General features: G+C 41.6%; 1 protein-coding gene across 1 annotated transcript; it reads left to right on the top strand.

Moving 5' to 3' along the window:
- Positions 1 to 279: 279 nt before the first annotated feature.
- Positions 280 to 3,768, top strand: FGFBP2 (fibroblast growth factor binding protein 2). The gene is made up of 2 exons (XM_019553075.1): positions 280 to 2,369; positions 3,357 to 3,768. The coding sequence occupies exon 1, from the start codon at positions 1,711 to 1,713 to the stop codon at positions 2,362 to 2,364; it is 654 nt and encodes a 217-aa protein (XP_019408620.1). The 5' UTR covers positions 280 to 1,710; the 3' UTR covers positions 2,365 to 2,369; positions 3,357 to 3,768.
- The last annotated feature ends 9,348 nt before the right edge of the window (positions 3,769 to 13,116 follow it).

The raw sequence follows: 13,116 nt of genomic DNA, 5'->3' as shown, positions 1-13,116 counted from the left end.
TTTATCTGAAATAACTTCCTACACTTTTCACTGTTAGATCATAAATGGAAATATTTCTACTTGATTATATGTAGCATATGTGCACATATTATGTTTAGACTGTAGATTTTAAAGTTTCTATTTTTAATTTGAGAAAATGTTCCCAATACATTAAAATAAAAAAAACTTGGTTAACTAACCTGTGTTTTGATGCATAAATACTATTTTGTTTGATTTTTGAGTCTGTTTCAGGCTTTGAATGTGCATTGGATTAGATCATGTGTGAAAAATGGATTTAATGGAAAGTAAATTTGTTCCTCATAACAAACTGCTGTAGTAACAGCTTTGACTGACAGCGCCAGCTCAAGCAAGATGAAATAATTGCAAATGGCAGGAGAGGGATGGGAGAACTTGGCAGAGTTCTGTAGTGAAAATCCTTAAACCCCACATTATCGATCAGTAGTTACGTGTTTGTTTGTCTTTTTCTATTTACTCAACTTCTAGTGTGATTTATTCCAATTACTCAACTTTTCTTCGATGTTTTAAAGAGCTGGAACATTTTTCAGGGGCTTATCCAAAACCCAGTGATATCGGTGTCACTGACCTTGATGAGTTTTGAATTGCATCTATTACTACAGATGAATAGGTAGAAATGCCTTTGGCCCTTATTCTCCTAGGCACATCAGTGCAGGCATGTGTACAGTGCACAGTTGTACAGCTGTGCACAATTTATGACTTTTCAGGTGTCAGAGATGTTTACTTTATTTACTACTTAAAATGGTGATTTCAGTTTCTCCAGACTTCAGTTAGGATGACTGCAGTTAAGAAATTTCAGTCCTCTTGATGTCACTTTGAGGTGTTTACAGCAGTCACTGTGAGAAGGAAAAAGGTTACAGAAATAATTAAATGAATAATTTCAAGACATGTATACCTTGGAAATATCAAAGACTGACTGTTACTTCCTTCTCTGGGGACCATTTATTCCAGAATACTATCACGCTCTGCTAGCTATTGTATGTTGTCTTAATTGTTAGTTTAAAAAACTGTGTATGTAGTGGCAATGAGAAAATATCCCATGATGTAGACCTTCTTAAGAAAAATGATGGTCTTGCCTAGCTAATGCTTGCCTAGTTCTAAAATCTTTCCTGAATGAAGCAACAAGAAGTTAATTCTTCCCAAGGATTCATTATGCCCAGTATTGTTTGAATGAACTGCTGGCATAATGAAGTTCAAAAACCATGTGCATACAAGTGCAAAACCCCAAGAATCCCACCAGTTTAACTTAGTGGGTTGAGTTTCTAGTTGTCTGGACAACATTATCTAAGGTTCAGTTGGATTGGCCTTATTTTGAGTACTTCAGTGCAGTCCTCTAAGATCTGGCACAGCAATAATTATAAGGCAGCTGGAAAATGGAAAAGATCTGTTAAAAATCGAATGTGACGTGCATATTGGGCAGGAATGTGTGGTTCGGTTATACAACCATCATGCTGTGTTTGGCTGCAAGATGCGTCTTGTTTCCTTCTTAGGAGTTCATAGGTTATTTGACACTCCACGAGCTATAAATTATGGGCATACACATACAGTAAGGTGATTTATTTTAAAAAAATACAGCCCACCTTGAGAGAGAGAGACTTCTTTGTGCACCAAACCTTTAAATGGTGAGCCGCCTGTTATATTTTCATTTTGCTTTTTTGGATTACGTTGTTTAAGAACCTTAATCAGCTCTTCACCATGAAGACTGTTACCTTTCTTCTCCTAATGATAGTCGGTTGCCTGGGAGGATTAGGACAGAAGCTGAGACCAAGGAAAAGGAGCAGTGTTGAAGAAATCCGTTTTCAGACTAAAGCCAAAGATTCATGCACAATGACTGTGAGTGGTGATGAGGAAGTTAAACTCAGAATTGAATGCAGAAACCAAGGCAAGTCATACTGGTGTGAGTACGCTGGCAAACCTTCAGTTTGTCGTGCTTTCAATAACAATCCAAAGGCTTATTGGAACCAGATTGCCCTTGAACTTAGAAAACTTCCAAATGCTTGCCTGTCCACCTCAGTGCTGAAGCCTGCTATGTGCCAAAAGGCTCCCACAGATGCTCACATGAAGCAAGTAGCTTCCAGCTTGAAGCCAACTCAGAATCCTAGCCAACAACCAGATACCAACAATCAGGGGAAGTCGGTCCAGAAATCATCAACTTCTCCGAAGCAGGCAGGAAAGAGCTCTATCAAAAAAGCAGGGAAACCTAGACCATCTACCCTGCTTCTTATAAAACCAACCCAGCACAGTCGGGCGTCCGAAAATGAAACTGAAGCAATGAAGTTGGCACGAGAACATTGCTGGGAATCGCTGCACAATTTCTGCTCCTACATCATCAGCTTCTTTAGAGGCTAATTCAGGTAAAGCTCCCCTTAAATAAGATAAACACACAGTATCCCTTGCAGTGATGTTTTTTAAAGTTAAGAGCATTTTAAAGGCTAAAAACAGGGTAGGATGCGATGTAATGAATTCAGAAACATTTTTGGTGGACGAACTTGTCCACATGAAAGATTTGAACTGGTTAATGATTCAATAACCCAGAACCTGAACTTAGATGGTCTGTAAAATGCTGAAATGTTCTTACAGTTCCTACTGAAATCAGTAGGACTGGGATGTCCTTAGCATCTTCAGGATCCGGTTTTTAATGCCTGCTAACATGGAATGGGTGTAATGTCAGGTGATAAAAATAGCTGCTTTTAAAACCACTTTGTAGTTCATTTCTATGTTCTACAAAACATGATTTCTGACCCAGCAGTACATCTGTTAAACCTGCATACACTGCTCTTAGCTTTCTCTCCCACTGCATATTGCTTCAAGACTTAAACAACTGAAATGGTACAAACGTTTAACACAGGTGTGAGAGAAATCTAAACTGAGAAGGCAGCAGCTAGCTGTTAACCAGAACTAGGGAATATTTAATTAACTGAAAAGTATTTTATTAAATTTAAAGAAGTTACATAGTTTACATTTATAAATGAAAATAGACAATTTTTAGGTTTCCATAGTAATAGCAGGTGAGCCCTACTGAATCTTTGCTGGCAAATATCAATGGTATAAATCTACACACACAAAAAACCGCTCACAGAAATAATTGTACCTTACATTTCACCTTACACTTCACAGAAGAAATTTATGCTTACATTTTCCCTTAAAGCGTGTCAAGAATTGGCTACAAAAACTGACATTTTCTGCAGAAATGGAAATTTGTACAACATGAGCCAGCATGTTAGTTAACTTTAGATATGTTTAGACTGCTGAAAATCCCAAGTCTGCTTAATAAGGCAAACTGCTAAATGACTAATTTTTTCTTTTCTTTTCTTTTGTGTGTGTGTGTGTGTGTTTTGCAGGGCAAAATTTTTACTGCTGAAAAAGAGATACCTACAATAGTTTAATGCAGTTTTTAGACTAATGGCTTTTAGTTCCAAAACGGGATCATCTCTGCAAATCTTGTTGCAATTATTTTTTGCTTTGCACCTCTGAAATGAAACTATTTTTAACAAGTTCTCATAGCAAGCACCGAAGATGCATGGAATTGGAATGATTGTACTGAAAGTATTATGATAAACTCATCATTTAAACTTGTTGATTCTTCTAGAGATGTAGGAACATGAGTATTTATATATACATCCAAGACTCCAATTTAACCTTTTTTGTGCTCTATATCAATAAGTAGTATCGTGTGCACAATTTGCTTTGAATGAGTAGCTAACAAGAGAAAAAAGCTGTAGATAATGCTGCAATAAAAAATGATTTTTGAAACTGTCTAGAGTTTACTGCAATTTTAAATAAAAGGAGGTAAATGTCTAAGGCTATAATATCAATGTCAGCTTCTTAGGGGGCTGTTGTAGCATATGGGAGGATGGGGAAACCACAGAATGAACCAGTCTTTACCCCAGTTGTAAGAAGCTTCAGCTGCAAAAACTAAATGGAAAATTTGAAACACAGACGTAAGTATATGCTCCAAAATACAGAATATGAGAGGCAGACAACAGAATAGCATTCACATTCATGACTGTTACCATGTAGTGAACAAGGATATTTGTGTGCCTTTGTCTCCCAGAGCTGCACTTGTCTTAAGGATTGGAAAGGCAGCCTGTCTCTATTCACAAAATTACACATTGCTTCTGCATAAACATTTTCAGAAATGAAGGCAAGCCCTGAAAGGACTCTCTTGCTTTTTATTTCTAGACTGTAGTAGTTTACAAAAAATACTTTGCATAATCTAAATCTACTGAAAATATTTTTAATTGCTATCCAATACTTTCCTTTGCCCCTAAATGAGTCTTTCTCAGCATGACATAACTAGATATTCAGTAATGGGAAAAATGATTGTGGCTGGATATCTGCTGTTTTGTCTTTGTAGAACATAAGAATTGCATTTACTGGGTCAAACCATCTTCCCCAGTATCCTGTCACACAGTGACAGAAGATATTTGTGTAACTAGCTTAAATCCAGATGTGTTTAGTATTGTGATCTACAGTCCTGCCAAGTAGTTAAGCACTTACGCAAAGGTTTTATTTCTTTGCGTACTTTGAAATCCAGGGAATTGGTCATGAGTAGTTGTGCTGTGCTGCAACTCATATTCTGCAAACACTTACCTGGGTGTCTTGAATTGAAATGCTAATTATTCTTGCCTAAAAGGGTTTTGCAGACAAAAAATTAAATGCAAGAGAAAAACAGGTGCTGAAATTAACAAACTCAAACGTGTGGATTTACTACTGGAGCAAGCATTGAGAAGGTGCATCAAGAATGGGAACTCAGAAGCCTGAGTTTGTCAACCTTCATAAACTAATGCGATAAACCTTCATCTGTCATTTCATTTACCCTACTCTAGCAGCAACTCTGCTTCTGGGGAAGGCATTTGTGGGGAGACATGAACATAGACTTGTGTCAAATTCCCATTCTAGTTTGCCCATTACTGTGGGATCTGAGCACAATACAGGATGGACGCTTTAGAAAACAGATTTATAAATATTTAGGTGCAAATTAAAGGAAATATTCTTTTAAAGGTGAGGTAGGCTGATGTGTGAAATTATTTTCTTCAATGCATTTTTTAAAGAAAATATTGGAGGCTGGACCTGGGATTTTGAACTCAGCAACTATATGCTTTTGAAATAGCTTCTGTTTTTGCTTGATTTCTACTTAAGAACACAGTAGAATTATTTCAGGGCCTCGCTTGTGTTTCTTCCAACAAGTTTGATATGTGAAAAGTGAATCTGTATGTGAAAAGATCCACCCAAGGAAGTGGAGTGGGGGAGTTGTAATGGGGCAATGGAGAAGGAACAGAGCTCAGATGACTCGAAGGTTGTTGTTCTAAGTAAACAGACATCCAGAAATACTTGCCCTCAAAGGAATGGAAATCCCAATACATTTCAAAGTGCTTTTTAAATCTATATAATAACTGTACAACTTGAATTCTGCCTCTCCCCCAAATTCATGGTACCTACAAAGTAAAATGTGCTGTGTGTTCTTTCTCCTTCACAGTTCGCTTTTTGCAGTTATTTAAACTTTACTTTGGCTAGAAAACCCAGTACCTGTGGGCACACTCTCCAGATGTTTTTTTTCCTGGATAAATAGATCACTGACCCATTGCTGAGATGAAGTAGTAGGGCAGAAGGCAGCAAAAATGAACTATATCCAATTCATTGTTAACAACTCCTTAAGAAGTTCAACTGGGCAAATGTGTCTTGGCAGAAATGTAGGTGCCATTAGGATCTTCTGTGAGCTTAGGGAGAAGGGAAACGGCACTGAACTGAGGGAGAAGGGCTTTGAGTAGTCTGCTTTCAGGTTCCAGCCATCTGAAGTAGGGTACAACCTGTCACTGGATGCTGGATCCAACTCAGCATCCAGAAAAATAAGCTTTCAAAATTAAATGAAAACATATGATTGGAATTAAAGTGTCTATATCACTTCAGCAAGAGGTTGGGGTGGGGAGATTATTTTTAATGTGTTACCAAGCTGTGCCCTCTTAAAACCTTCATTCTTGCCACTTTGCTGGGCACTGAGGCTTCCTGTGGCAGCAGTGATACAGCACTGTGATTCTGCCTCTCCCAAAGCTCATGCCATCTGTACTGCTTGTTGCTGGGGAGTCCCCAGGAGCTGCTGTAGAATAGAGTTTTCCAGGTGTGTTCGTGGAGCTCCCAGTGCTTCGCACAGTAGTTAAAAACCTTCCTGCACTAGAAGAGCTCCACTTTTTTGTTTTTTCTCACAGCCCTTTCAACAGCTCCTGCAAAGGAGCCTGGGGAAAAACCAGTGTTGTGAAGATATGAAAAATGAAAGAGGTAGAGAAAGCTCTACCAACATCTGCCTCTCCAAAGAGAAAATGGCATTTCTGCTGAGTGGAGATGGATGGGTATGTTTGGGAATCTCTGTTACTCAGATATCTAGAAGGAACTAGGGAATAATGACTTCTGGGCTGAGAACTTCAGAAACAAACAAGGCTGCAGATGCAATTTGCTGTTTCTTTTCCTGTCCCAATCTTATCTACACTGCACACGTCTACACGTTGCCGCATGACTATGTTGCTACAGTGCTGCGTTCCTTCTGGAAGTACTAAAACATGGTGCAGTACAGGGCTGTCACTATGCCATGTGGGCTGCTATGGCAACATAGCTGACGATCACATGTAGACGCACACTATTGCTGTCACTATAGCTTGCCATACAGCAACGTAGTATGTTGCTACATCACCAAAGGGTGATGTGTAGACATGCCCCCTAACTCCATCTCTTCTGGGTTTGATCTTAGCCTGCTAAATTCCCCCCCACATCCCTGTCTCTGAAAGATGCTATAGGTGTGTCCAGGTGAGCACGGCTGTGTGGTATACGGTGCCACAAACACATCTGCAGCACCACATACTGCATGCTGAGGTCTTCTCTGCACTGCCAGGGCACGCTGCCTGTGCATGCGCTGCTTTGGTTTATTTTTCAGCAGGGGTTTTTTTACTCCAGGATATCCCCCTGTGATGGAATGACAGGCTGCATCCAGATGAGCGCGGACATTTGGCTTTGCACTGGAGCTACTTGTCCCCAGAGAAAGCCTGTGCTAAGCACACTTTGGTGTGCAGCAAGTTACCTTGGGGGCAGTAGGGGAGGCTGGGGCCAGCTCTGTGCTGGCCCCAACAACCTTACATGGGGTCCTGGAGGCCTCCCGGGGCTGCAGCCACAGCACTTCTGGATCTCCAGGGGTCAAAAAACCCTACAAGAAAAAGAACTAGAGCAGTGCACATGTGGGCAGTGCATGCTCCTGAAAAGCGGAGCTGAACTGCCTGGAGCCATGCTGTGGCTGCCGGCAGAAGCACTGCTGCTGCGGCCACAGGAGGCCTCCAGGATCCCAGGTAAGGCTGGTCCCAGCCTCCCCTACTGCCCCCAAAGTAACTTGCACACCAAAGCATGTGTGGTACAAGCTTTCCCTGGGGACAAGTAGCTGCAGCACAAAGTGTGCTGCAGCTACTTGTCCCTGTGAAGCCAAATGTCCACGCTCGTCTGGACGCAGCCATGCTCATCTGGACGTATTCCATCACACTGTGAACGTTAAAAGAGAGTGCGGGTGTTATCAACATACTGACTAAAATGTAATCCTAGTTACCTTCTTTTGCTGTATATATGCTGAACGAGAGAGCCTACAAGATGGAACCCTATGTGACTTCACACAATAGCTCTCTTGATAGCGTAGGCATGTGCACAGGCAATTCTATCCCATTTTGTACATGACAGTAAGCACAAGTACATCCCGTCATGTTCACTGCATGTTCCCTGTAGACTATATGACTTTCCTTGGAGTTCAAATATCACAACAGTATAAGAAATCTGCCTAGGACTTCATGGTTATCCCTATGGGACTATAACACCTGAAGCCTTACTGCTTCAGTAGAATGAAAAATCAGATTTTCTTATTTCAAAAGCACACACCTTGTGATCAGCCTACAGTAAACAAGATGGAGCCTAAGATTTTAATTTGAACAATTCTTTTCTAAAAAGCAGAAGGTATTTAAATACCAAGTTGAGAGGTGCTTCCCTTCAGATAAAACTATGTAGTAGCATGTGCACAAAACAAATACTTAACTAATATTCTTGCCTCAAAACATCATAAAATTGGATCAATAATCAAACAACAGCATTTTTAAAGCCTTAGTTAAATAGAAGTTATAGAATGGGAATTTAAAGGTCTAAATGCAGTTCCAGCTACCATTTTGGTCTGACATGCTGTTCATTGATGAAAGGACAAATTGAGACGTGTTTGCCATAAGCTTAGCACAGTCTGCAAGTATCCTGTAAATGAAACAAAAAGCCCATTTGTTTTGGTTAAACTGCTAGTCCACCATACAGTACAAAAGGAAAGCCATACGAATGAAGATGATGCCTAACTTTAATTTCTTGACAGAGGGACAGCACAATCTAAACACTGAGGTCAGTGCTGGAACACAAAAAGGCCTAAGATCCACTACTGATTTAGTCACTGGCCAAGATGTCAGCCAGACCACTAGCACTTTGTGCTCATATTTATGAAACAAAGTCAGTGCCCATCTCATAAGGCCATTGTGATGGTTTAAAATCTTTTGAAAAGATAAAGCAGGAGAAAAATGCCATACGTATTTTTAAAAGCATAGCTAAATTCCTACCACGGAGATGTGTATTACACGTATCTTCAAGAGTGATGAGAAAATTATAAGAAATCTTGAAAATTCCTGCAATTAATAATTCATCCTTTCATTTACCTCTCTGTATGTTTAGTTCTGTGCAAAGAATCACTGCTGGTTTAACCATTTTTATTCCAAGTGGAAACTGGCAGAGGTTTTCTTTAATGTTTATCTTAGCAGTTCCCCACTATCAGGCTTTATGCAATCACTTGCATGTTAAGGTGCAGACAGAAGTAATGATTTTTGCCTGATCTGGGCACAGAAAGCAGCTTATAGCTGTGACCAAACACAAGTGCACAGCTGCAAGCAGTTTCAAAAATGGCTGATTGGGTGAAAATCTGACCTCTCATTGCATGTGGTATCAGATAAAGATGTTACAAAATGTGGCATTTTTGTAACTTGTGTCTGCAGAGCTCCCAGCCTATGGCTGTTTTCAGAATGGGAGGCAGGGAAGGGAGCAGAGGAAGTTCAGTCTGGAGATTTTTCAGCCCCCCACCCTGCCTGCAGGGTGGGGCAGGTAGGGGGGATCCAATCCACCCACCCCAACCTTCAGCACCAGCTGGAGAGCCCCAAGAACGAGCTCCCTGCACTGCCCCCTCCCCCACCCCGGTCTGAAAATAGCCAGCACTGGTAGGGAGTCCTGGCCGTTGCTATGGGATCCTGAATGCAGGCTTCCAGTTGCTGCTAGTTTTCCCTCCGCCAGCCCTCCCAACAGTGAACTTCTGTTTAGTCTCGAGTAATGGTGTAATTCAGAACACTTTGTCAAAATCGTTCCAAGTTACATGTGGGAGCTGCACTTCTGTCTGCACCTTCAATTCCCACATTTTCAAAGGTGTCCTGACTGACTGCTTCAGATGTTAGACCTTGACTCACCCTGATCTTGGCATTAATTTGAAGTCAGCAGAGAGTTCAAGTGTTCAGCACCTCTGAAAATCAGGTATTGGATGTCTTGGATTTGATAACTAAAAATTAAGGAAGTGCATATTTGCAAGTGAGCCCTGACTATGCCAGTGCTTTGGATCATTGTGTTAAAGCAGTTTAAATATATGCCTAGATAATATTGCAGCTTCAGGATGATTTTCCTACCAAGCAACTATTACATTAGCTTAATTGTGCAATAGCACACTCCGGTGTTTTATTTTTTGAGAGAATTGGTTTAATTATATTCTTTTATAATCGGTTGAGTTAATTTACAGGTTTGTATTACTGTTCAATTTTTGTTTGAACTGATGGCATAGTTTTAGGAATTTTTGTGGATGCAGAGAAGGAATTTATTGTGGAAATAGTGTTAGAGGAAAAGAAAATGTCCCCAAGTCTCTTGTTGCTATTCCTGCTTCTCTCTGTTGGTACTTCCTGTTGTTTTCGTTTTAAAACTTCCCTTTATCATGCTGTTTGTTTCTACCTGTACTTGTTTTTAGAAGTATGCCGATACATCAATCCCATATCAGATAGGCAATGATATAAAGAAAATTGACTGTATCAGCAATTGGCTTTTTTTGGCTGATGTAGCTGATAAATGCCACATGGATGCACACAGCCACAGCACAACATGCAAGTGTCCAGGAGTGCAGCCTGGCAGCATGAAGCGCAGCTGGGTCTGGCTGGTGAATCTGTTGTGAGGGAAGGGGTGTGTGCGGAGGGGGTTGCAGATCAAGGCCCAGTGGTGAGGAAGGGAGTGGAGCTGGGGTTGGGGCAGGGGCAGGCACTGCCCAGCTGGGGCAGGGTGTGGGGCTCAGCCATGTGAGGCTCCTGCCAATATGCATACCCCGGGAGGGCATGCATGGGAGCATGTGCCCCCAGATCTGCACATGGAGTAAGGGTGGGCTTCCACTGCAGGCTGGGGCCAGGGCTGCACTGAGCTTTTCCCAGTGGGGTTGTTGGGCCGGGCTGCACTCAAGGCAGGTGGCAGCAGTGCTGGGAGGGGAGGTTGGGGGACTACAGCAAATTTTAGGGTGGCTGCAGCCCCCCCCATATCCCCTACCCAGCACTGCTGCTGCCTGCCCCAAGCACAACGCTGCCCAGCCCCGCACCAGGAAGAGCCTTGTATCACCCTGGCCCCAGCCTGCAGCACCAGCTCACCCTCACTGTGCAGATCTGGAGGCACATGCCCCCCATACCCTCCCAGGGTGCGTGCAGGGGCGGGAGCTGCCCACCCTGCCCCAGCCCCAGGCCCACTCTCTCCATCACCGTGGGGGCCTTGATCTTCCCCCCCCCAGCCCAACAGACTTACCAGTCCGATATTTCTCTCCAAGCTGCCTGGATGTATATCAGCAATTGGATTGGTATTGGCTGATATGTCTTGTTAAAAATCAGCCATCTGTATCGGCCCAAAAAATCAGTATCCATGCCCCCCTACTTGTTTTTCTGGAGCTGATGAATGTAGTCTATGAAACCTGTTTTTATCACATCTGTCATAGTCTCCTTCTTAATAAGCAAAAAAAAAAAAAGTACCTCCTCAGACTTAACAAACACTTTTCTGTAGTAGCACATCATGGTGATGCTTTAGCAAATGTACAACATGCAAAGCACAGTAGATCACAGTTGGTATTGTCACACAGCTACATTGTCAACAAATAAGTAAAATTATTAGTACTGAATGCCTTTTCTCATCATTTTCACAACCTGCCCATAAAGTTTATTAGGTAAGTGTTAAGGAAGAGGCCAGGAATTGAGTTTTCAGAACGGTCATACTACAGTTATGTGTAACGTAAGTGAGAAACAGCTGACACCTGAATTATAGCTGACACAGTTCTCTTTTTAAATATGTTATGAAACCACTTGCCCAACCACCTACTTGCAGTACATATTCCTCCAGTTCCTTTAGCCTTACAATGATTGTAGTCAAGAGAGAACAAAGAAGCCTTTTTAGGACTGGCTAGCTGGCAAACTAGTTTGTACTATTACGATTCCTGACAGCTGAAGGCACACTCGTGTCATTGCTGTTGCACATAAAAAATAATGCTTAAATATTTCCCCCCCTATTTTTCTTAAGCATGATACGTGTGCTGTTGGGGTGCTCTCTGTGCTTTGAGTAAAATTTGGAGTAAAATTAAAGAGGAGTTCCCTCATTCTCTTTCAAAGTTTTCCACCTACATGTCAGGATCATCTAGAAATGCAAGACTCTTCCCCAAGCAGGAAAAGCTTAACAGCATCCAGATGCTGATCTCCATAAATAGTTTTTCTAGCCTCATGAATAAAAGCTATTTACATGTATAAGACTGAAGGAATTTTTGGAATGGCTTTTATGGGCCTGTATTCACTTCTAACAAGAGAAAATGGCCCAAGGGAGAATGCATAGAATATATCCATTCTTTATTTATGGAGAAAGAAAGCCAATACCCTCCTTTCTCAGTCCAGATACTAAATTCCTACTGATGGGTTTGTAGCTCACTTAATTTACCACAATACACAGGGAACATTGTCAAGGTAACAGAGAGCTTTCAGAACATCAGCTGGTCAGAAAGTTGGTCCAGTCAGGCTGATGTGTGGAAGCTGTTCCAACATAGTATAATATCATTGAAAAGGCACAAAAAAGCTTGAGGAATAAATGTTAAAAAAGATCCTCTCTTGGGAAGAATATTATTCAGCTTCCATTAGGCACATCTGTATAAAACGGGTGGGCAAAATGTGGCCTGGGGGTCAGATGCAGCCCTCCAGGCATTCTACTTGGCCCACGGAGCCCCTAAAAAATTTAGAAAATTAATATTTATCTGCCCCTGGCTGCCTATCATGTGACCCTTGATAGCTTGCCAAAACTCAGTAAGTGCCCTCCCCTGGTATAAAAGAACACAAACAGGACAATTAAATTGCTAGTAGATAATCCATGCCTATTGACTCTGAAGTAAGTTTTTTTGATCTACTAGTTATGGAGCTAATCATCTCTTTTCAGCATGAAAAAAAAATCCTTTGTTCGCTACTAACTTGGATCAAAGATCAGTGGAAATGGATGCTCTGGCTATCAGATGGACAAATAACCTCTCATGTTTTCTTCCTCTTCTGCTACTAGAAGGAGTCATTTGGATTATTACAAAGGTAGAAGACATGGTTGTTCTTGACACCCCAAAATGATCTAATGTAGCAGGGGTTTTCAGACCTAGCCAAACTGTCAGAGATGCTCCAATTCATCTTCTCAGACAGAAGAATCTGCTTCTGCATCCCACCCCAAACAGCCTGAAGTTGACAGTTTGGTATAGTATGACAAATCCCAAGAAAGATTTGAGCCACAGCTCCAAACTAGCAGATGTCCTCCTAACCTCCTGGAGGCCTTCCACAGCAGGTAAAAGTATGGACAAAATTTTCTTATTGGTATCACAGAGGTAGTGAAGGCTAAGGATGTGGTTGTCATGGACCTGAATTTCCCGGACATCTGCTGGGAAGAGCAGTCAGCCAGGTCTGAATGCTCACGTAGGTTCTTGGCCAGAGTGCAGGACCTCCATCTAACCCAGAACGTGCACAGCCCCACCAGGGG

The sequence above is a fragment of the Crocodylus porosus genome, unplaced genomic scaffold, assembly GCF_001723895.1.
Source record: "Crocodylus porosus isolate Cpor-Errol unplaced genomic scaffold, CroPor_comp1, whole genome shotgun sequence".
Lineage (NCBI taxonomy): Eukaryota > Metazoa > Chordata > Crocodylia > Crocodylidae > Crocodylus > Crocodylus porosus.
The sequence above is the reverse complement of the archived record's forward strand: the minus strand, read 5'-3'. Positions and strand labels throughout refer to the sequence as shown.